The 24206-nt window shown below is 42.4% G+C and overlaps 2 protein-coding genes across 4 annotated transcripts in view; one reads left to right on the forward strand and one right to left on the reverse strand.

The window, feature by feature from the left end:
- Positions 1–6739, reverse strand: part of Tmem209 (transmembrane protein 209) — a 28190-nt gene extending 21451 nt beyond the window's left edge. The window contains exons 1-5 of one of the 2 annotated variants that reach the window (XM_052173378.1): positions 6653–6739; positions 5640–5776; positions 5427–5485; positions 3913–4044; positions 2875–3116 (exon numbers count right to left, since the gene is read on the reverse strand). In XM_052173378.1, coding sequence (XP_052029338.1) covers positions 2875–3116; positions 3913–4044; positions 5427–5485; positions 5640–5776; positions 6653–6655 — 573 coding nt within the window. In that variant the 5' untranslated portion in view covers positions 6656–6739. The remainder of the gene's footprint in view (positions 1–2874; positions 3117–3912; positions 4045–5426; positions 5486–5639; positions 5777–6652) is intronic. The other variant, XM_052173377.1, reaches the window with a different exon arrangement.
- A 512-nt stretch (positions 6740–7251) lies between these two features.
- Ssmem1 (serine rich single-pass membrane protein 1) lies at positions 7252–17223 on the forward strand. 2 transcript variants are annotated; one of them, XM_052172458.1, is made up of 3 exons: positions 7252–7290; positions 14435–14489; positions 16460–17223. In XM_052172458.1, the coding sequence occupies exons 1-3, from the start codon at positions 7252–7254 to the stop codon at positions 16954–16956; spliced, it is 591 nt and encodes a 196-aa protein (XP_052028418.1). In that variant the 3' UTR covers positions 16957–17223. The 2 variants fall into 2 exon arrangements, with proteins under 2 accessions (XP_052028418.1, XP_052028417.1); XM_052172457.1 differs by lacking the exon at positions 7252–7290 and adding an exon at positions 9216–9398.
- Positions 17224–24206: the final 6983 nt, after the last annotated feature.

A 24206-nucleotide genomic window follows, 5' to 3' on the forward strand; every position in this document is an offset into this window, starting at 1 on the left:
AGCATGACCCACACTAATAAAATAGAAGTTATCTTGAGTATTTTTTTGAGTCTAAAATGTATTTAGAGCCTAAAGCACTTGCACACAATCCCAGTATTTAGGAGATGCAGGCATGAGGATAAGGATAAGGTCCCTCCTCCTCAGCTACACTGTGAGTCTGATGGTAGCCTGACCATGAGTCTGCCTACATCTCAAAAAATGTAAAAGAAAAGAAAACAGTTGGGGGAGAGATGGCTCAAGAGGTTAAGAGCACTTGCTGCTCTTTCCAAGAACCCAAGTTCAATTCCCAGCACCCATATGGCAGCTCACAGCTGTCTGTAACTCCAGTTCCAGGGGATCCAACACCCTCACACAGACAGATGTGCAGGCAAGACACCAATCCACATCAAATAAAAATAAATTAAAGGAAAGAAAAAGCCGTGATAGTCCTGATCCCAATTACGCTGGAACAATGGCTGGGACAGGAAATCTTGAGTACAAGGCCAAACCGGAACAAACCAGGAGATCGGATACAAGAAATTGCAAAACATTATTTTTCATCTCTTCTGTATATTTAGATTTCTTCGAGTTTTGGGCTGCTGTAACTGATGTTATGAATACCACTGTATATAAACCTTTGCTTGAACTCTTCATAACCTTAAATATTTATTTTTATTACATTCATGGAGGGTGGTGGTGTGTTCATGTCTGTCTGCATGTGATACCCGTGTGTGCCACAGGCAGGGGTGTCGGTTCTCTCTGTCTACCACGTGGGCCCTGATGATCAATTAGAGTCCTCAGGCTTCAGGCCACTTCCAAGACTTTCATTGCTTTCTTTAGGGAAGACTCTCACACTGAAATTATTTGGCCAAAGCACATAACCCTTTACAATCTTTATTTCCATCTATTAAATGAAAACATCACTGTATGTCATATTCCTGTCAGAAAAGGATAGGGATCTGTTTTGGTATATGTTCATCAATATTACTACTTTACAATGCTTCTTCATGTTTAAGAATTTCTCTCTCTCCTTTTGGATTTATTTATTCCATATGCATTTGGTTACAGGTGACAAAGAACAACTTTTGCAGGTTGGTCCCTCCTCCTCGTTTTCAGGCAGGGCTTCTGTTCCTGTTCTGCATGAGTCAGTCTCTGGCTCACTTTTTAGTCTCAACCGACGTAGGAGTGCTGGGGTAACAGATGTGCGCCACTGTTACCAGGTCCTTAGGTGGGTTAGAGACTGAACTCAGGTCACCAGATTTGCAAAACATCAATTTAAAAAATATGAAAATCAGGAGAGATGACGGCTCAGCAGATAAAACACCTGCTGTTCTTGCAGAGAACCCAGGTTTGGCTACCGAGCACCCTCATGGCAACTCACAACCACCTGCACCTCCAGTTCTAAGGGTTCTGATGACCTATTCTGGCTTCCATAGGCACTAGGCAAACATACCTGATGCACATACAAACATACAGCACTTATACCTACAAAGAAAGTAAAAATCTTAAAAACCTTATATATTCATAAAACTATGGTGTTTTAAGTAGAAGTTAAGCAAATTATTTTGGGTAGTAGGAGTATAAGCAATTTCCTTCTACCTCATTTTCTATTTTTCTATAATGATCATATATTTTTCTTAAGAAAACCATTTTAAAAAGCCATACTTAGGAGGGGAAAGAATATGATAAAAATATATCATTTTTTGTCAAATAAAAAACCATTATTTTCTTAAAAAAAAAAAACCCACACTAACCTGTGGGTTATGAATTCTAACTACACGTTTCTCATAATATTTAACTTCTATTACAGCAAAAATTTTATAACTTAGTACTGGGTAAACAGCATATATATTTATGCTATTTTCTTTTTTTTTTTTTGTCACCCCCCCCCCCCCCCAAGACAGGGTTTCTCTGTGTAGCCCTGGCTGTCCTGGAACTCACTCTGTAGACCAGGCTGGCCTCGAATTCAGAAATCTGCCTGCCTCTGCCTCCCAAGTGCTGGGATTACAGGCGTGTGCCACCACCGCCCGGCTGTCATATATTTTTCATTTCAGAGGAATATCATGTAAAACATTAGGGACAGACTGCTGCTTTCCTCTAGGCAATCGTCTCTCACCCAGACCTAGAGATGGTTGTCTGCCTTGACAGTAAGACCTTCCCATACACTGCTTCTCTTTTGATTCCTTTCTTGCAGCCTTATGCCCTACAGAATTTAAATTTCTTTTCTTTTCTTTTTCTTTTTTTTAAGGTTTTGAGACAGGTTTTCCCTGAGTGATCCTGGCAATCCTAGGACTCACTCTATACCAGGCTGGCCTTGAACTCAAGATATCATCTGCCTCTGCCTCCCAAGCACTAGGATGAAAGGCATGTGCCACCACTGCCTGGCCAGAATTAAAGTTTCAATCTATATATTTTGGTAGTGATAGCCTAAATAATTACACCAGTGCTGATGTTACTAAGGGAAGATTTCTACCCATGACACAGCAAGTGTCCACACCCAGAAGTAAAGCACATGAGGATCCCTGGTTTTAGCTCAGAGGATCTGGCATGACAGGAAGTGTTAAAATTCTGCTAAGAGAAAGTGAAGCCTTCACACAAACAGCTTACAAAGGGAAATATGCATCAAAGAACGCAGACTCCTGTTGTCCTCAAGACTTCTGGGACTGGCTGAGCATCATGCTTTACTGCCTTCAAAAGCATCATGGAGGATGTTGTTTAAAGAACTCTCACTGAGGGACAGAGACTTAGTTTCTTTTTTGGCTCTTCATAGTTGATTTAGACAAGCAACTGTCCTTCAGTTTCCTCACCAACTAAATGCAAAGTTTGGACTCACTGGGTGATTTTAGTGTAACTGTCAATTCTGAAGTAGTATTACCAGGCAAACAGAGTCATTACCTTATTGTAGCCACTGACAGGCGAGTAGGTCATACCAGGGCTGTAAGAGCCAAGGCTTCCTGACGACAGGCCTTGCAGTTGAGGGCTGTACCCAGTCATACAGCTGGTGGCAAACTTGGGACTGGTACTGGGTGACCGAGATGGGCTATAACTTAACACACTTTGACCTTGAATCGAAGGGGAAGGTGGAGATGGAGAGATTTGGGTTGCTGCCAAATCACGGGGAGGTGTGGTCTGCACAACTAGAAGGTAAAGAAAATAAATTAACACACGATATTTATTTGTCTTTTATTTTTGTAGACAGGGTTTCTTGGTGTAGCCCTGGCTGTCCTGGAATTCACTCTGTAGTCCAGGCTGATTTCAAACTCTACCTGTTTCTGCCTCCCAAGTGCTGGGATAAAAGGCCATCGCCTGGCCACAATATATATTTTAAATAGAAACAAAAAGTTTAAAAATTAGGTTTTGTTATGTAACTCAGGCTAGCCTTGACCCTAAACTCTTCCTGCCTCAGTCTTGTATAAATAAAATTATGATAGCAGATTTAAGGACTCAGTACAGTGGCACAAGCTTTTAATGCTAACACTTGGGAGGCAGAGGCAGGTACATCTGAGGCCAGGCTAGCCTGGTCTACATACTGAGTTCCAGGGCAGCCAAGGCTACAGAGACACCAAATTAAAAAAAAAAAAAAAATTAAAATCTAGGATATAGAAAAGTTTTAAAATTATAAAAAATTATAAAAAACAAAATTAAGCAACTCAATTCCCCTGTCCCCCAAGGGGGGGAAAAAAAAACCCAGAAGAATCTGGCTATAAAATTACATGAAGCATTATTACACAAGTACAACTAACTGGTTGTTTACTATTTCTACAATGTTTAAAAGAGTAAAACAGTTTGCACAATGTTATTTGACAGAAATAACATCGATAATTATGTAAGAATTTCCTTTAAACTGGCTTTATGTAATAGATAGCTCAGTCTATGAAGAAGGAAAACTAAGATAAAGGACTAATATCCCCCCCCCCACACACACACACTTACCAGCTGGTTTCAGCCCTAACAGTGCTTGCTGTCCAGGGCTAACTACCAGACTTGTTGGTGCTACAGTATATTTGAAGTATCTCCAAAAATCAAACAAGGCATTAAGACTGAAGATTGATGCAAGGGCGAGTTCTAGAAAAAAATAGCAACTGATTATTATTAAAATATTCTCACTTACTTGGGGGGGGGGCATGTGGAGGTCAGAGGACAACTTGTCTAAGTTGGTTCTTTTTTCACCATGTCAGTTTTGGGGATCAAACTCAGGTCCCCAAACGTTTGGTACTGAGTGTTGTAACGGGTAAGTCACCTCTCCAGCTCCAATTTATTATTTTATAAAGCAAATGCAGTTTCATTTTGGTTAGAGAATAAAAATTGCTTTGTACTTTTAGCAAATTAACATCAAAAATTAAAAACTGGTTTCTTCTTCCTCACATCAGATACCACTTAATCAAAGTGGTAGATGCAGAGCATTTCCTAGTCTTAAACCATTACTAATGCTTATAATTGTACAATAAACATTCTTACTTTCACTTCAGTAGCCAAGTGAGTGTTAGAGAACTCCAGGCTTCCTAGTGAGCCTTGGCTCTAATCAACCCCTAAAGATTCCAAATCCCTTCCTCTCCACCTGCTACACCCACTCTAATAAGACTACAAACAGATTCAGTTATTTTGATGTGTATGAATACTTTGACTACATGTATTGGATCTCCTGGAATGGAATTGGCTATGAGTCACCACAGGAGTACCGGGAACCAAACCCGGTCCTCTGCAAAAGCAGTATGTGCTCTTAACCTCTGAGTCATCTCTCTATTCCTGCATGATAGAACCCCCTCACCCCAAGATAGGGTCTCTTTGTGTAGATCAGGCTGACTTTAAACTCAGAGACACGCCTGCCTCTGCCTCCTGAATGCTGGGATTAAAGATGAGTGCTACCACCACCAGGCTCTCCTAGATAGATTTAAATGTGTACACAGAATATGTCCCTAGGACTCTTCATGTCCCAAGGACTAATCTGGCCTGGTCCTGAAGGTGAAGTGGAGGATTCTCAGGAGTGTCAAAGGCAAACCTCACCTCCCTCCCATGCTTCAGTTTCTACAGAGGACTCCGAGAATTACCTAACCTGTTATTGTTTATCAGCTTTGTTTGTTGAGAGATAAGGTCTCTGTTCCAGGCTGCCCTCCACTTCTGATTCCTTCTACCTCCCAAGAACTATAAGTTTTGCCAACCTGGCTTTTTTTGTGGTTGTTTTTGTTGTTTATTTGTTTTTGAGACTCGGTTCTACAATTTATCCTAGGCTGGCCTCAGACTTGAATTAATCCTTGTGACTCAGCCTCCTACTAGAAAGTTCTTTCCATAAAAGGGGTTACCTTGATCCTTCACTGGATTTGTGATTTGGGGAAACAGAATAAAGAACTCATTATTTGTCTGAATAAAAGAACAAATACTGAGCTGAATTAAATTTATAAGCAAGTTTTCATTTGTAGTAAATCTAAATTACAGTGGATATTACTTACCAATATACCAGAGGGGCCAGTATGTCACATTATAATATGTACTAATTAACTTTCCAGTCCTGAAAAGATTAGAGAGGCTTTTCAGTTATCTTTTTAAAAAACACCCCACCTCCACCACAAACAAACCAAACACATAAAACCAAAACAAATATAGAAAGCTACAGTACCAGCCAACAATAGTTAAAATTTTCACTTTTGGGCTGATTAACTTACATTTCTGTATATATCATTCCAGCCATGGATACATTTAGGAGGCCCCAGGCTAAAACCACTTTCCTGGTTTCTGTTTCTTTTCTCATCTTGATGGTTCTGTCAATAAGGGAAGAATTGGGGCTTACTTCTCCTTGCATCTATTCAAAAGCAAAAAACGAAACAGACTGAAGTTAAAAGAAACCACTCTTAAGAAATCAAAAACGCCTGCTGTAAAGTAACTGCCCCCTCCCAGACTTTTCCTCTTTAAAATTTCTTCCCAGCTTTTCCCCTTCCACTTTAATTATTTATTTCATATTAGTATATGAAACCTTTAATACGAAACGCAACCCTGAAATACTCTCTTAGGCACCACAGAAAAATCAACAGGGAACTTGCTGGTTATTTCAAAGAAGCTAATGGTTCCAATAAATAGAAATGTTTTGCTACATAATGTAATGGTTTGTTATTAAGTTTGCAAAGAGTTCTTTTGTCTCTGATTGGAGTTACTACGTCTTGATGAAGAGACACCAGATACCAATTTTTGTCATTACTGTGTCATACTATAACCTTGACCATGGACCGATGCTGGCCCAGAATCTCCTTTTGGTGATGAGATTTTAACGCTTTTCTCAGGAGGTGGACGGGTACTGTCGTGTGAAGGGTCAAGAGTGAGTCGGGAACACGTGCATTCAGTTTGGGTAACTACAACTGTTATCTCCTGTCTCGCTAGGCTCAGCTCTGCAATCACTGACAGGGCAGCTCCTGGTAGTCATATTCTACAGAGCTGACTAGGATCCTTCCCGCCTTCCTGCCCCGCGCCAAAACTCCCGTCGGGGACCTTCCCTCCCTGGCTACCTCAGTACGAACTTATAATTATCCTTCATGTGCCTTTCTTCCCTCGCACTACAAGTGGCAGGACTCCTGGCTACATCCTCCCTTGGCTGAACCCCAGGCATAACTTTCGCCTTGGAACTCTGGGGGACAGCATGGACTCTGTATCCAGGAAGAACAAGACAACCTCCCCCCAAACGCACCATGTTCTTCAGCAGGAAGCCGTGGACTCGCGCCACTCCCTACTGCACATGCGCAGAGCCAAGCCTAAGGCGGCGGCCGGCTAGGAGGTAACAGTTACCGGAAGAACCGGGCCGTCTCTTCTCGCGAGAAGGGGGTGGGACAGAGGTACCGGAGCCGCGATCGTTGCCAGGGAAACGCCCTCGGATTTGTGGCTCCTACTTAGCTACAGGGGAAAGACTGAACTGCAAAATTCAGACCAGATTCTGACCCCTTAGTAAAAAGTAGTGACTGTAACAAGCTAAATTTTGAATATTTTTAATTCTAGCTTTATTTAGGACCCTTACGGGCTCACGTTTGTAAGCAGCAGATTATATTTAGCCGGATGGCTAATCGGTAGGATACAAGCATGCCTGATGTGTTAGACACAATCAGCAATGACAAAGCATTTTTCCTCTTTTGAAATGTTTTTTCCCTCAATTGGTTTGACCCAATGTAAATTCTCAAATATCCAACTAATGAGGATGCAGCAGTAGGAAGAAAAACTGGGACGTTCTATTGAAGTTGTTGTTGGTTTTGAGGTTAAAAACAAACAGACAAACACCCCCTACCTTTGCCCTGAATGTTCTTTGAAAGAACTGAGAAAAGAGTCACCAGGGAGGTGAGTGGTTTTACTTAGTAGCTAAGTGCAAGTTCCGACAATGCACCTCTGCGCCAGGTGTGGAATAGGACGCAGGGCACAGGGTTGGCTTCCTGGTTATTGCTCTAAAGAGCTTTGCTTGTGTCCTACAGGCAGGCCGGAGTAGGCAGGTCAACTCTGGCCCAACTAATGGCCAGCGTAGCCAGTGCCTGGGCATTCATTCCTACAGAGGTGTGCAGGCCAGGCAGAGTGTGGTACATGCCTTTAATCCCTGCACTCAAGAGGTAGAGGCATGTACCTCTGGAGTTCCAAGGCTAGCTATAAGAAACTGCCTCAATATATATATATATATAACTAAATATCAAGATTAAACAGAAGAAAATGAAGTTTCATTGTGGCCTTGCATATGAAAACTAGCAGATTATTGTATGCTCTTAAAGAACTAATGTTTTTTTTTCTGAGCTTTTTGAAATCATGTTTATATTGTCTTAGCACAATATTTGGATCTAGATATGGATTCTAACCCGACAACTGTTCAAAGAGAACAGGCTCAATTCTGTCGGTGTACAGTCAAAACTAAAATGCCAGGTTCTCATTTCTCCACATGTAAGGTCTATCTAAAGGAAACTATACTTTTGATGTAGTTCTTTTTTCTTTTTTTTCTTTTTTTTCTATTTGGTTTTTTGGATTTGTTTTTTTCGAGATAGGGTTTCTCTATGTAGCCCTGGCTGTCTTGGAACTCACTCTGTAGACCAGGCTGGCCTCGAACTCAGAAATCCGCCTGCCTCTGCCTCCCAGAGTGCTGGGATAACAGGCGTGGGCCACCACCGGCCAGCTTTGATGTAGTTCTTAACAGGAGTGTCTCTCTCTCTCTCTCTCTCTCTCTCTCTCTCTCTCTCTCTCTCTCTCTCTCTCTCTCTCCCCTTCCTCTTAATGTAACTCATAAGCTAGAGTGTATTTCTTCACTTGCCAGACTAATATTGATAGATAGTTGCCATTATTTATTATTAGAGTTGTCATAACCAAATATCCCAAGATACAGGGTGCCTCCTTCAAAAAAAATTAGTATTTTTTTAAAAACCAGATTTTGTTCCCATACAGAGTTTGGGAAGATAGACTCTAAGACCAAGATGTGAGCGGGGCTGGTTTCTTCTAAGACAGGTGGTGTTGGCTTGTCTGTGGCTTCATCTTATGTTCTTTGGCGGCCTTTTCCCTGTACTGGAGAATTTTTGGTGTCCTTTCTTCTCGAGACTAGTAGTAAGATTAAGGCTTCACCCTGATGACCTGATTGAACCTTCATTAACCTCTTGAGAAATCTTCTGAAGAGACATTTATTTTGTGTGTGATTATGCTTATGTGTGGGTGCACATGTGCCACAGTTAGCGTGTGGAGTCAATATTTTGCTTCCACCGCGTGGGTCTCAGCGACCGAGTGCAGGTCTCAAGTCTTGGCATCATACGCCTTTACCTCCTGAGCCATCTTGCTCTCTCTTCAATACTCTTTTCTGGCCTTATCTTCAAATACAAGATGGGACGGAAGGTGTAAACATTTAAATTTTAGGGAACACTCAGTGTGGTCTGTAATGCACTAGAACGGTGTGTATTAATTTACAATGGCATGGTACACATTTAAAAAAAGAGAGAGAGGGAGAGACTGATGAAAACCAAAACCTTGAACACTTAAATAAATGACAATAAAGGATATGTACATTTCAACAATGGACACAGAAGAAAGTATATCGAGAAATACCATCAACTATTTTAGAGGTCCTTTAGATAAATCTGCCCGTCTAAGACATCTAAGAACATGTATCAGAACCTGCAACAGTTGCTTAAGTATATGTCATAATTGGTTGCCAGGGAAGTTGTCATAGGTCATGGGGGGAAATCGTTCTCAGTCACCTTCATCCCTTTGAGCATGTTTTATTTTCTAAGCAAGAAGCTATCATGGGAGACCTTTTGTCTTTATTTTGGGAGGTGGACCCTCCTCCCATACCTCTCAGTTTTACCATTCCCAGCCAGGATGCTGAGTGCCGGAAAGATGACTCTTGCGGGACAATAGGGAGTTTCCTGCTCTGGTATTTCATCATCATCCTGGTCCTCCTGTTCTTCTCTCGGGCTTCAGTCTGGGTAGGGAACCCTTTCCGATCTCGATCATAGCTTTAGGGGGGTTTTCATTAACTGCATTATCTGTAGTTTGATGTAAGCATTTTTAGAAAAGGTTTTTATTTTGTTTAATATGTGATACCATCCCTAGATATGTTGGTGGCTCGCGCCTTTGATTCCAGCACTGGTGAGGCAGAAGCAGGTTGGTCTCTGTGAGTTTGAGGTCCATCCTGGTCTACAGCGTGATTTCCAGGACATCCAGGGCTACACAGAGAAACCCTGTCTTGAAAAACAACACAAACAAATATGGTGCAGTCTCGTACTAGAGACTCAAAAGCTATTGAAAAGGATAAAGAACATAAAACCATTCTGTTCCTGTAGAGATAAATACTGTTAAGTTTGTGGAGAAGCACCTTCTAGGTTACTCTTTTCCTTTGTATTTGCTTGGTCTAGCTTCTATTGTGTGTATTTTCATATCCTGACTTTTAAACTTAGATATTTCATAAATGCTCCCGCATGTTATAGTCACTCTATAGCTCTTTCTTTCTTTCTTTCTTTCTTTCTTTCTTTCTTTCTTTCTTTCTTTCTTTCTTTCTTCCTTCCTTCCTTCCTTCCTTCCTTCCTTCCTTCCTTTCTCTCTCTCTCTCTCTCTCTCTCTTTCTTTCTTTCTTCCTTTCTTCCTTTCTCCCTTTCTTCCTTTCTTCCTTTTTTTCTTTCTTCTTTTTTAAAGATTTATTTATTTATGATATATAAGTACACTGTATCTGTCTTCAGACACTCCAGAAGAATATATCAGATTCCATTACAGATGGTTGTGAGCCACCATGTGGCTGCTGGGAACTGAACTCAGGACCTCTGGACAGCAGTCAGTGCTCTTAACCGCTGAGCCATCTCTCCGGCCCTCTACAGCACTTTCTATTGTATAATTTTTCTGTTTTGTACTATATTATAAAATTTCTGCAGTTGAAATTTTAGATTGTTTGCATTCTGTCTGTTTGCTGTGTAATACTGTCTACTGATTACTGATTTTCAAATTCCTCTTCTAGCCTTGTGATTCTATCATTAAAGGTGTAAATGTTAGCCATAGAGCACAGGTAGGATTTGGGGAGTGGTCAGAGCGCAGCAATACATTAGACTGCGATATGATATAGAACTAAGCTAAACAAAGCTAAAGTTACAGATCAGCAAAAGAAAATGCTAGAAGCTTAGGAGTGTCATAATCTACTTTATCTTTAAGGCTGTGGCCCTCAGCATATGAGGAGCAACCAACCTCTTATAAATTGCTGACACAGAATCTTTTTGGGCCATTAATACTGGGCTGGTGATTAATCAAGCCACCCCCACCATTTAGCATTACAGGCAGAGCCCACCGTGCCAGTGGTCAGCCAGATTGAGTGCTCCATCAGCTCTGGATGGAGAAGAAGAGGTGGTTTGTTATTTCAGTGCCAGGGAGATTCCATTACAATAATAAAAAAGAGTCTCTTTCCCCTTCTACCTCCTGGCCAAGAAGTTTTATCTGAAGTCTAAATACTTCTTAAGGTAAATACTTTGCCAGAAGGAGAGTTCAATTAGTGATAGCTTATGTGTGTTTTAGACTCCCTAGCTAAGTATATTGAATTTGGCCTGGCAAGAAAAGCTACTTTAGAAAATTAACAAAAAATTGAAATTGATCACTGGAATTTCATCATGAAGGCTGTTTAAGAGGTCTAACTCTTCTCTTCAGCTCATCCTTAGTTCCCTTGCTTACGTCAGCAGTCAGCAGCTTGGAGCCATAGAGCTGTGCTTAAAGGCCGTGGGGGAGCATGTGGTCCAGCCTTCTGTCTGTAGGCAAGGATTTTTTTCTGTTGTTGTTATTATTGATAAGGTCCAAGGAATTTAAGTGACTTGTCCAATGTCACACAAGTGGGTAGTGACAGAGTGACAGGAGGAAAATGGATCCAGATTTCCTGCTACACTATTTGTTTACTTCAAAGCATAGTTTGAAATGTTGAATTAGATCTATGCAGCGCTGATTAAAACCTTAATTATCTTAGAGGTTTCATCTTTCACTTTGTGCCCTTGTGGCAGCTACAGTTGGTTGGTCTGCTTCTCCTGAAGGGTCCCAGATTTGAAATCTGAGAACCGTAGGAGAGCAGGTCGTGGAGGATGGAAGTTTCCCCTCACGTTGAACTTCTTTGTTTTCCCTGTGAGACTGTAGGCCTGTAGTCACAGACCTTAAAGCATCAGTAAGTGTGGTGGGAATGTGGTGGTCATTAGCCTCTAACATGCAACCTGCCGATTACCTCTGGATTTGTCACTTTTTAAAACAGATGTGTGTTCTCCTTTTGTTTTCAGATATGAGCTGCTCTGTTCAGGTAGCTTGTTTGTTTAATATCTGCTAAGACTGCTAGTGCTGGGTTTATTTTGCTGGATCAATATTAATCTGAAATCCTTACTTTTGCCTACATAGAAATTGAGTTTAGAAGGTGTTGAGTGGCATGAGGAGATGACAGAGCTGATGAGGGCAGGGGGGGGAAGGAAGGAAAGAGAGAGGGAGAGAGGGAGAGAGAGAGGGAGAGAGGGAGAGAGAGAGAAAGAGAGGGAGGGAGAGAGGGAGAGAGGGAAAGAGAGAGAGAAAGGCCCCCCTCCTCTGCCCTGCCCTCAGAGGAACCATTGTCACTACTTTCCCTCACTAAGTCACACAAGGACAGTTAATGAAATGCTTGTGGTAGCCACAACACATACAATTCCACTTAGTTTAATGCAAAATCTTTCTTTTGATTTCGTGGTAATATTTTGATTTGACAACCAATGCAGAAGCTCTCTGTGGAAATTATAAACCTAATGATACAAACCTAATACGTGCTTTTAAACACCTTTCCCCTGCAACTATAAAAGTACATGCTACAGAACACAAAAGTACAGGACCATGGACAAAATGAAACAGGCACTACCTGGATTGTATGGACATAACATCACCAAGTATTATTAACATCTGGGTTTACACATCTGGTCTTTTAATAACTCTGTCCATACGTGTCAGAGTTAAAGTATATGCAGAGTTCTAACACATTTAAAAAATGTATCTTTAAAGAGACCTTCAGTCTCAAGATATTCAGAGAATGGTTACTGCAATAAAGAAAAAAAGAAGGCAAGGAAACACCCTATTAAAGACAGAGAAAAAGCAATGAGGAATCTTAGATTTTGCTGCTAGAACTGTTAAAACACATGCCAGGTGGCATACAGTGTAATGCCAGGTGCAGGCAGGAGGTTCCAGAGGTTTTGGCTATGTGGTTAGTTCTGGATCAGCTAGGCTATATGAGGCCCTGTCTCAAAAAGCTAAAAATTCAAAACTAACAACGCATTCAAGGTTTTAATTTAAACAAGTTTGACCTTCTGTACAAATCATATTCCTAACTATAGACAATTTGAAAAAAGGATTAAAATCACTATTTTAACCATTTAAAGCCAGCCTTTGCTTCATATGTGTTTCTTACATACTTATGTCCCTTGAAGTTTTTGTAGGTCTTTAGCTTAACTTGTGGCCATACTATTACATACAAATTTGCATCTTGATTTTAGCCTAATGAGCATGTCCTTACCCTGTGACATACTTAAGATATTTACAACTACATCTTACATGATCACAGCATAATTCAATTAATCATTATTACTTTTGGTTTTAAGTTCTGTTATTATTAGTTATACTATTATGAGTATTTCTATGTGCAAAGCTTTCTGTGTAGTTTGTTTTGTTGGTTGGTTGGTTGGTTGATTTTGTGTGGGAAATTACCTCCTGGTAATCAATTCCCTGAGAAGGAGTGTCAAACGTGTTCATGAGTGCCAGGCATGGCAGCACTTCTGTAATCCTAGAACTCAGAAGGTTAAAACTGAAGGATTCCCATTTTCCAGGTCATTCCTCAGCTACATAGTGAGACTTTTGTCTCAAAGGAAAAAAAGTGAGTATTTTCTTAAGTCATTCCTGATACTGTTGCTTCCAACATGTTAGGGTAACTTTTCAAAAGTAGATAATGGTTCATTAAATTATGGTGTGACCATGTCAGATACAGTTGTAAATATCTTTTGGTGCATTCATTTTCACACTCAGGAAATGGAATGCTAATGTGGAGATCAGGAGAGATTATTGTACAGAGTCTGGAGAAAGGCAGGAGTTGGATCTATGAAAGAAATCCAGCTCTCCTGGTGACCCGGCTCACTGAAAGCATATTTTGTCTACTGGAGGAAAGCTGAAAAAAAAAAATCAAAATTTGTTTGTTTGCAGATGACAGGACTTCTTTTGTATCGTATCCCAAGTTAGCCTTGAACTCAAGACCCTCCTATATGGGCCTCCAGAGCAGTGACATTGCAGGAGAGGACCACCAAGAAGAGCTTTGTTTGTTTTGGTTTTTTTATTTGTTTGGGGTTTTTGTTTTTGTGGATTTTTTTTGAGACAGGGTTTCTTGTGTAGCCCTAGCCATCCTGGAAGTAGCTCTGTAGACCAGGCTGGCCTTGAACTCAGAGATAGGACTATCTCAGCCTCCCCAAGTACTGGGAATAGAAGTGTGCTCCACCACTCCCTGGCTTGTTGTAAATTTTTTATTTATTTACTTATTGTGTATATGTCCTCACGTGGGCCTGTGCAGTGAGCATAGGGTACACATATGGAGGTCAGAGGACAACTTTTGGGAATCGTGGGTCCCAGGGATGAAACTCTGGTTGTCAAACTCACCCCCATGTGGTTTTCCCCACTGGTCCATCTTGCCAGGTCCCCAATCTGTTTCCAATGAAACTAGTCTGTAATGTAAGTGATTGAAACACTTTATTACCCCATGAGTGTTATTTTCCCTCTGTCTTTGCTCAGTTTGCTTGGTTAAAACATCTTGGTAGGGTCTGCCCTCAAAGCATGGTCTTCTGAACTAATAGTGGAGGTGGCTTCTCCAAAACAGGAACTCGATGTGCACTCACTTAACAGGGTTGACTGTTTAAAGTTAGACCTCAGAGAAGGGCCTGGGGCAATGGTTTAACAAGTAGATGCTAACATGGTGCAGCTGACTGAGTCCATCTCACTGTGTCTCAAACAGATGTCTGAGAGCAAGAGGGATGAAGACAGCGGGACCAGTGCTTCACTGAGTAAAGGTGAGAGTGGGGGGTGAGGGTGGGGTGGGGTGAGGCCTGAGGGAGGGTGGTGTGGCTAAGTGTGGAGACTGGGTAGGAGAAGTCAACAGCAGAGAGGCTCCAAGGCCCCATCACACCAGCAAAGGCCATTGTGTGAGCTGTTTCTCTCCTGAGTGTAGACAGCTCGGATCCCCCCACAGAACCCCCAGAAACTACAAACGCCTGGCAGCTAGGGCTTACCTTGTCACGTCTCAGCACTTGCCTTCACAGAGCTTTGGGAATAGACAAATTTGTGTGTCTATAATGTTTATAAAATGTATTTCATACAGAGGTATGAAAGATCTCTGTCCCACAGCTTATAAAGAAGTATGCAGCACTCCTTATGTTAAGTTCTCAGTGGACTACTGATTTCACACACAATGTTCTTTGTGTGTGTGTGTGTGTGTTTGGTTTTGGTTTTGGTTTTTTTTGAGACAGGGTTTCTCTGTGTAGCCCTGGCTGTCCTGGAACTCACTCTGTAGACCAGGCTGGCCTCGAACTCAGAAATCTGCCTGCCTCTGCCTCCCAGAGTGCTGGGATTACAGGCGTGCGCCACCACCGCCCGGCTGTGATTTTTGCTAAACCCTTACCTCCTAGGTTATCCCATAATTATAAATTTCTGAACGAGTGTAGTGTTAGCATAAATGTCGTCTTCAAGGTTAAGCACCACAGAGATGTACTTTGGAACTTAGCTCAGTTGTCCGTGAAACTTCTTTGTTGAAGTGAGTCATAACTTTAGAACACTGGAATAATACTTTTTAATTTTTAATTTTGAGTTGTCAGTCATAATTTAGGCTGCAGGCATGACAATTAAATTTACATTAGAAACACATTTTCCATAATTTTCTAAGCCCTAAGCAATCAGTGAAAGCATACACTAAGTCCTGATTTTTTTCTGGTTTCAGGTAAATGCTCACTTCAATAATGGTTTTGAGCTGGCAACATATTGTCACGGAACAGAGTTGGAGACAGATGTACAATAATAACACATCCTCAAATAGTACTTCCAGCACCTAGATAAACAGCTTAGAGAGTACACAGCATAATAAACCATAGTAAGATAATTAGAAAATTATGGGCATTAAGTAATTATCACCTTTTTGGTAGATTGATTTAATTGTAAATTTGTGTAATTTGTTTAGTAATGATGTTTAACCATCTCGCAAAATTTCCAAAAATTATCAGGATTTTTGAGCTGGTAGAAGCCAACATCAACATAGAAAAGAACATGGACAGAAGAGAAAGGCTCTCTCTCTCTCTCTCTCTCTCTCTCTCTCTCTCTCTCTCTCACACACACACACACACACATACACACACACACACACTGGAGTACTTGAGACTTCAAGATAAAGGGGAAAAGGCCCTTCTCTGGAGACTTTTCCATCTGTAAACCTATTCAGGATTTATAAAAGTCCAAAAGCGATATTAAGAATGGATGTGGCTGGCCCCTCCAGTCCTTTGAAGATGGGGTACCGTACTAGAATGTAGTCCTTTGCTGGCCTTAGCCAGTGGTTTTAGAAGGCAGTGAGTTGACTACTAGCCATGGCCCCATCATTTAGAAAAGTTCTGACAGTTTACCAAATCCACGGTCACCAACCTTCAAGACTGTGTATAGTAACTTATTCCCTACTCCTGCCACGGCCCCACTGCAGACCCTAATGACTGACCATAAGAGATGGTAATGGGTGGTCAGGTGACTTATTTTTGTTTATTTGTTCATTTACTTATGATAGGGTCTCCCTTTGGTAACCGTCTCTGGCCTAGAACTCAACTTTTAGACTAGGCTGACCTCAAACTCATAGAGATCTATTTGTCTAGGCCCCTTTGTCCCAGAGCGCTAGGATTAAAGGCATGTACCACCATATCCAGGCTTCACTAACCTTTCTATAGCAACATATTAATGACTATTATTACTATTATTGACTAACTTGTTGATCTGTTTTGTTGGTTAGCAAGCAAAGAAACTCCCTGTAAGCGACAAAGTAGAGAAGGGTCCTGGGACTCCTCACTAGTGATGAAGAAACCAAAGCAGAACCAACTTTCCCCAGTGACTGACTCCGAGGCAGCTTTGGTCAGCGCCTACCTTGAACAAAGGCGAGCCAGGCGCCATTCCCAGTTCCACCGGGTGAATCAGGTCCAGCAAGATAGTGACACCACTGAGTGTGACAGCGAGGAATCGAACTCCGGAGCGTCGTCCTGGAAGGAGAGTGAAAGTGATCATCATCCGTCACCTGCCAATATGAAGAGGAGGAAGTCAGTGTCCAGGCAAAGGGATATGGAGAACTATGAAGTCAGAGAAAGGCCCTGTCTCCACTGCAAAGCCATGAGAACCAGTGAGTGGCTGACGCGGCACTTCCCAGCGAGCGCTTCGGTAACAGCTGCCATGCAGGGAGAGACTCAGGAGGAGCATTTGACACCCGGCACCAACACAAAATTCAGCAACTTTTGAATTTGGCATCCTTACCTTAACTTGAAGTCAAAAAGAGGAGGTGAATAAAACATGGAAACCAGAGTTGTAGGTGAGGGAGACGTTCACAATAAAGCCTCTTTACCACACCAACAGTATAATTGGAACCCAAGACAATGTCAGATTTCAGACAAATTCATTGTTTTAAACAAAGTCAGGGAGTTTGTTCATGCTCCCGTGGGAACACGGAAGACCTGTATCTTCTATGATTTTTTTTTTAAGTCAAAAGAGCCCAGGGCAGATAGTCCATACCCCAAGTATATGTATTTTGTTTATGTCTATGATACAAATATGAAAGCTCTTTGAAAATATATTTATGTTGAGAAACCATTTAAATCTATTCATATGTTTTGATTATCTGACTGACTAAACAAAGGAGGTGGCTAAATGAACCAGGTGGGTTTTTGTCTGTTTTGTTTTGTTTTTATAGTTGAGGTGACTCTGCTAGAGCTGAGTCCACTCAGGGCTGCTGAGGGAAAGGAGCTGAAGGCTCTGGAGTATGATCTTATTGCTAGAGCTCATCGGGAGGAGGGGGTGGGCCTCAGGCTTGCACTTGGTGGCTGTACCAAGACTATGGCAAGTGTTAAAGACTGTTTTTCCAAAAATTTTATTTGATGCTCTTACAATAGAGACCAATTAAGGAGCTATGTAGAAATGGGGGCCTGATATGAGATAAGGGATGAAGAACAGGGAGGAAGGTGAGAAGGACCTCTGGATGGACACTTCTAGAAGAGGATAATGGAGCATCCCTGCTAAACTAACTTTTTGAGACAAGATCTCACTATGTAGATTTGACTGGCCTGGAACTTGTTTTATAGACCGGGCTGGCCTTGATTTTTTTTTTTTTTTTTTTAAGATTTTATGTATGGGAGTACACTGTTTCTATCTTCAGACACACCAGAAGAGGGCATGGGATCCCATTACAGATGGTTGTGAGCTACCATGTGGGTGCTGGGAATTGAACTCAGGACCTCTGGAAGAGCAGTCAGTGCTCTTAACCATTGAGCCATCTCTCCAGTCCCCATGGCTGGCCTCACACTGTGGCTCTGCCACAGCATCCTGGGTACTGGCTGTGAAGGTATGCTCCACCACTCCAGGCCTCTAAATGTGATTCTTAAGAAGGTAGGACTCAAGTGTCATTACCAACTTAACAGAAGTTCAAGGTCAAGATGGATGGGTAGCCATTCTGTGGACCACTTTTCAGATGATAGGACTCTGGTCATGGGAATAGAGTTCATACAAGGGCATAGGTCTTGGAGAAGGACTTGATTGCCATCTATGGTGGATAATGTAGCCTGATACTGAGGACTAAGGCTTTCATGAGGGAGCAGGAGGAGGACTAGCATAAAGACCAGACAACTGTGGCTTTGGGCCTAGGATTCATCTTGGCAAGAGCTGATTCCTTAACTAATTATGACAGAGACTTGGGGAGCAATGTAGGAGTCTAGATTGGGGTCTAATGAGAACATTAACAGAAAATGAGCTAGAGCTGCTTAGAAGAACACATGCAGAGCATTCGTGAGGCTTTAGGTTTTATCCGATGGACCAGATGCGCCAGATGTGAAGGCGCATGCCTGTAACCCCAGCACTGCAGGGTAGAGGCAGGAGGGTCGAGAATTCGAGGAGATCAAGGTCAGCCTGGTGTATGGAAGACCCTGTCTCAGTGCAAACGCCACATAGCAGAGGTGGGAGGGTAGTGAAGGAGAGAGGTACCCCAAACCAAACTGGGGAGCGAGGACCAACACAGCAAACTCTGGCTGAGCTGGATGCTACCTTCATGCAAAGGCCGGTGTCACTCCCAGGGTGGGACTCCAGGCCAGCATGACAGTCTCTTCTTCAGCATCTCCTAGCTGGACAGGGTAAACGAGGCATTGTCTAATGTTCATGGTCAGAGCCTGTCATCTCTCTGGCTCGCTGGCTTGGGGGAAGGAGGGCTTGCCTCCAGCTGGTGACTTATCCATACTAAGTTTCAGAAATGACCTCAAGAACAACAACATCGAGTATCACAATTCTTTTATTTATTTTTTGGCTTTTTCAGACAGGGTTTGTGTACAGACCTGGCTGACCCAAGACTTACTCTGTAAATGAGGCTGGTCTAGAACTCAGAGATCCTCCTGCTTTTGCCTCCCAAGTACTGGGATTAAAGGTGTCTGCCACCACTGTATCACAATTCTTAACAAGAACTGAGAGGCAAAGAACTTTAGGAAGCAGGAAAGGTTCCGACTGAAACGGATGCACGTACGGAGGAGGGTATTTCAGGTAGATGGGGAACGAGATGGAAGGGAACACGGATTATCAGGTGGGCAGTCTCAATCTCTGCCTGCCAGGCGGGTGATGTGGCTTGACTTGGAGCCAGTACGTTTGTCAGGTGGTGGCTTGGATGGAGATGACTCCATTGCTGCTGTCAGAAGCAGCCTGAAAAGTCCTCTAAGTCTTCTGGGGCCCTGACTCAAGTAAAACCAGACCCTTCACCTTCAGAAAAGAATAGAAAGAAATGCTGGTTTCTGAGGCTGAGTTTAGAGTTGACTAAAAATAGGAAAGTGATGTGTGTGTGTGTGTGTGGGGGGGGGGGGCTCTGACACCCCCAGGGCATGGGGATGGGCTTCCCAGAGAATCAATCCTGTGCTTAACTCGTCTTAACTTTGGCCATAGTTATCACTGTGGTTCTTAAGTTACATTTCAAAGGGCTGCCAAGAAACTCCCTTGACCCTTCCTCTCTTTTTGATAAGTGAGATTAAAGGATGACTCTGGTGATGCCTTAGAGAGCATAGTGATCTGAAAAGATAAAACCCAGAACCACTGGGGTTGCCCAGGGTGCTCAGGACATGTATTTTACTATAAATGGGGTTTCTGGGTGAGATTTCTGGAAAATTATTGGTTTATAGAATAGAAAGGAGAAAGGCCTTAAGCAAATATTAATTGTATCGGAATTCTCATCTGGCTGAGACTGCAGACTCCTAGGTGATGGATTCTATTTCTTGTTTCTGTCCACATGGCTTTCTCTGTCTTTCTGTCCTGCTTTGGGTAAATCTAAGTAACAGAAACATAAATGGTGTTATCAGCAAACATTTAGAGAATACTTGCTATATTCTAGGCATTTTTAAAAATTATTTTTCACAAACCTGCAAGATAGGTATTATTTCAAGCTGACAGGTGATGAAATTGATGCATGGGGCAGTTAACACATCCAGTCAGACAGTTGGTAAAGGTGACAGATCGGGCTTGGGTCATAGCTAACCCCCATCATGACAATAGATTATCCATTTTATTTCATTTCCGTATATTAGTTTGTTTGTGTGTACATGTGTATGATCAGAGGTCATGGTATACATATGGAGGCCAGAGGACAATTTGCTGGAATCTGTTCTCTCCTTCCACCATGTGGTTCCCCGGGATCAAACTCAGGTTTTCAGGCATGGCAACAGGTGACTTTACCCTCTGAACCATATCACCTGCCCCTATCCATGCTGTTCTTTTTAAAGATTTATTTTACATGTAAAAGTGCTTTGCCTGAATGTACGTGTGTGGCCACAGAGATCCAAACCAGGCCTCAGATCCCCTGAAACTGGAGTTATGGATGGTTGTAAGCCACCATATGAGTGCTGGGAACTGAACCGAGGTTCTGTGCAAGAACAGCGAGCGCTCTTGACCACTGAGAATTCTCTTCCGCCCATACATTGTTGTTGGAAGTAGGATCTCACTATGCAACCCTGGATAGCCTCACACTCAGAGATCTGCCTACCACGGGCTCCCAGGTGATGAGATTAAAGGCCTTTGCCACCAAATCTGGCTTCTCTTGTGAACATTTGGTACACTTAGTACCAAATGCCAAATACAGATTAGAGGAGTGTCAGTGGGAAACAAAGGCAAGAGTCAGAAACTGAGTAGAAATGGGAGCGGAGGTAAGGGGGTCTGGGGGCTCCCCTGTGTGGCAGAAAGACCTTACAGCTTCCACAACATCAATGAGAAAGCTTAGGAAGGGTGACATGGAGGCTGTAGGAAGCCAGAAGTGAGCATGGAGTAGCCTGGGCTAGAGCAGTGAGGGCTTGAGGAGAGTAAGGTGGATCTGACTTAGATCCTCAACGGGATCCATGTGCAGGGAGGCTCCTGGTAGTGGCACAGGTGGTGACAGCAGCTGCAGTAATCCACAGGGCCACCCTCCCTCCGGGAAGGGATGCTCTTATCTCCCAGTGTAGCCTAGAAACGCGATTCTAAAACAGTTATTCCTTGTGTTCATCACTCCGATCTATGGCTTCCTAGTTCATGGTCAACCACACACACTAAGCCCTGTATTTATAGTACACTGGTATTTTTATTGATTTGTTTTCAAAACAGGGTTTTTTGTTGTATAGCCCTGGCTGACCTGGAATATGCTTGGTAGACCAGGCTGGCCTTGAGTTTACAGATCTGCCTGCCTCTGCATCTAGAGTGCTGGGATTAAAGGCATGTGCTACCACTACCTGGCTAAGTATTGATTTCTTAATGTGCCTCGTTTATAAATGAAACAACTTCATCCTTCCCCACCACCTCCTCTTCAAAAAAATTGACTACCAAAGGTGTGCAAACAATAGAACTATCAAATAGTTTGTTTTTCTTCAGCACTCCAATAGAAGCCAGGGTCTTGTGCATGCTCCACAAAGGCTCTACCTAAATTAAATTTTATCATAGGTACAGATCTCTCTCACACACACACATAAAAAATCATTTATTCATAAGGTTCCATTCCCTCTAGTTTCCACATCCTCTGGGAACAATCCCTTATGGGTAAGGGCAGGCCACAGTCTTTGGTGGTGAAATCAATTTAGTGACTGCACTAAACATTTATCTAAAAATAACAGAGGGTAGCACACTATCAGACTCAGGAGAATTGTGTGTATTTCAGGGTGCGTGTGCTGAGTTGTAGTTTCTTCCATGTTTCTTTCCTACGATAAAAACCAAAGGCACTGCCGAACAGGAGATTACTTTGAAGCCTTCCCTTATTATGCAGTCATGCTACTATGCTAGTGAGAAAAAAAAATCATGGCCCCCATGCACCCCAGATTTGCCACATGCTAGTAATTAGTAAATGTTCACCACCCTGTAGGATGGGCCCAGTGTTTAGGTTAGTGAAAAGCATGCATTGAATCATATTACTTTAGAAGAACTGCAGGTTTATTATTTATACATACAGTAAGTGGACGCAAGCTAACCAACTGGTCAGTACACAGGGATGGACTTTGTTTTGGAGAATTGACAAGAGTAATTTGTAATTGACATTTCAAAGAAGCCTAAGAAACAGGCCAGCCTTTGTTTAAACCATAATTACCCAGTTTGTATGTAAAAGGATACTTCTATAGAAAGCTTTTCAAAACAACTGGTTCTTTTAAATAGATAATTATTCCCCTTCTAATCTTGTTTATACTATGCAGAACTTCATTGAACTCTTTCCCCGCCTCCCCACAAAGGTTAACTTCAGCCAGCCCTTCCTCAAATTATCACAGATTCCCAATTAGTGAGTTCTAAACAGGGTTTCCCTGCAACAATAGCCCAAGGACTTGTCTGATGTGTTCTTTATTGCATTGATAATGTCTGACAGGTTTCCAAGCACGGCGCCTCCTGGATATTCTCTCTGTCAGGAACATGTGGTCCGAGAGGTGATGGCGGCTGAAGGGGAAACAAAGGAGTCACAAACCTTCCAAAGTGACAAAGGAAGAGCAAGAAGGAAAATATGTTACATATGAGCTAAATATTCAACTCTCGTCACTTTTTGGTATAATGATGAGCTTACACTTAACAGCCCTAGACAGGGAAAAAGAATATTAAGCCTTTTATGCAGAGCAGAAGATTGTTAGGGCCCAGAGAAGCTGCTAAAGGGACAAGGTCTTGTAAATTAACACTTCATGTGCTTTTGCTCTACACCCCCAAACCCCCAAGCTCTGAACACCGAACTTGTTTCATCTAGGAAATTTCCTACTTAGCACTCAAAAGTCAATGCATGAAATCTTTTTTTTTTAAGTAATAAAAAGGTTTAATCCCAACAGTACTATTTTCCAGTTCTAATCTTTTAACTTCTGAGTTAACTTCCTTCACAGGCAGACCTTAACACTGCCTGATTATAGGGGCCTGCAGTCTGTAACGGTCTTTATTAGTGTCCTCTGACACCTTAAACTTTCATATGTTCAAAATCTTGATTTAGCAGTGAAAATGCCAGGCAGGGAGCCAGCTCTGTTACTAATTAGAATAAATCAAAAGCCGGGAGAGGGGAGATAAAAACCAGGTTCCGGTGGGCGGATCTACGGGATTTAGTAAGGCAGAGCAGGTCTGAGAGGGAAACAAGAAACCAAGTGCCTGGAGAAATGGCTGCCCGGGCCGGGCCCTCGCGTCCCTCCCCTGATTGCAGGCTTTAGAATCAGACAGTCGGGGTGGCCCCTGCTGATTGCTCCCCTTTCTTCCGCCCTAGCAGCTCCTCATTCTGTCCATTGTACACTTTCTCTGACACGAGGTCTTGATTGCTCTGAGCCAATCACGGCAGTACCAGTCCCCCAGTGTGATTCAAGCAGGCAGGGGGTGTCATTTCATTCCAGGGAGAAGTTTGCTGGTGAGGGCGTTCTTAAAAGTTTCTTCCCTCTGAAAACAGACATGCAGAGAGAGAGAGCGGAAATGGCCTCTCTCCTTTCCGTAGATGCCTTCGAGTCTTTGTGGTGGCCAGCCACGCGTCCAGGAAGGCACGGGTCGGAAAGATGGAAGGAATGGGTCCCCAGCCGCAGAAGGACACGAACTGGAGCAGTATTTGGATTTCTTGTTTGTTTGTTTGTTTTTAAGCTCACACGGCAAGGTAATTTTTTATTTTTTAAGACTGGTTCTTACTGGATAGCCTTAGCTGGCCCGGAATTCTCGATGTGAACCAGCCTGGTCTCAAACTCACAGAGATCCATTCACCAAGTGCTGAGATGAAAGGCATACCCAACTCATATTTATTTATTTTTTAAAAACTACCCTGACTGGGTGTGGTAGTGCACACCTTTAATCCCACCACCCGAAGAAGGAAGAGGCAGGTTGACAGAAATTCCAGGCTAGCATGGAGCATTTGGAGTTCCAGGCCGATTACAGCTGTATAGTGAGACTAAGTCTCAACAAATAAACAAACAAGGCCCCCAACCCCCAAATTATGCCTATTTGTATAAGTTTTTTTGTGTGTTTTGCCTTTACTGTTTTTTGCTTTTTTAAAGACAGGTCTTTATGTAGCTGTAAGG

This window comes from Apodemus sylvaticus, chromosome 2 (assembly GCF_947179515.1).
Source record: "Apodemus sylvaticus chromosome 2, mApoSyl1.1, whole genome shotgun sequence".
Lineage (NCBI taxonomy): Eukaryota > Metazoa > Chordata > Mammalia > Rodentia > Muridae > Apodemus > Apodemus sylvaticus.

Excerpts from the sequence above, each read along its gene's own strand:
- Ssmem1 (XM_052172457.1), top strand. The coding sequence starts at position 9,216 with ATGGGAGACCTTTTGTCTTTATTTTGGGAGGTGGACCCTCCTCCCATA. Across the intron at positions 9,399-14,434 it reads TCTCTCGGGCTTCAGTCTGG|ATGTCTGAGAGCAAGAGGGA; the intron begins GTAGGGAACCCT and ends TGTCTCAAACAG. Across the intron at positions 14,490-16,459 it reads CAGTGCTTCACTGAGTAAAG|CAAGCAAAGAAACTCCCTGT; the intron begins GTGAGAGTGGGG and ends TTTGTTGGTTAG.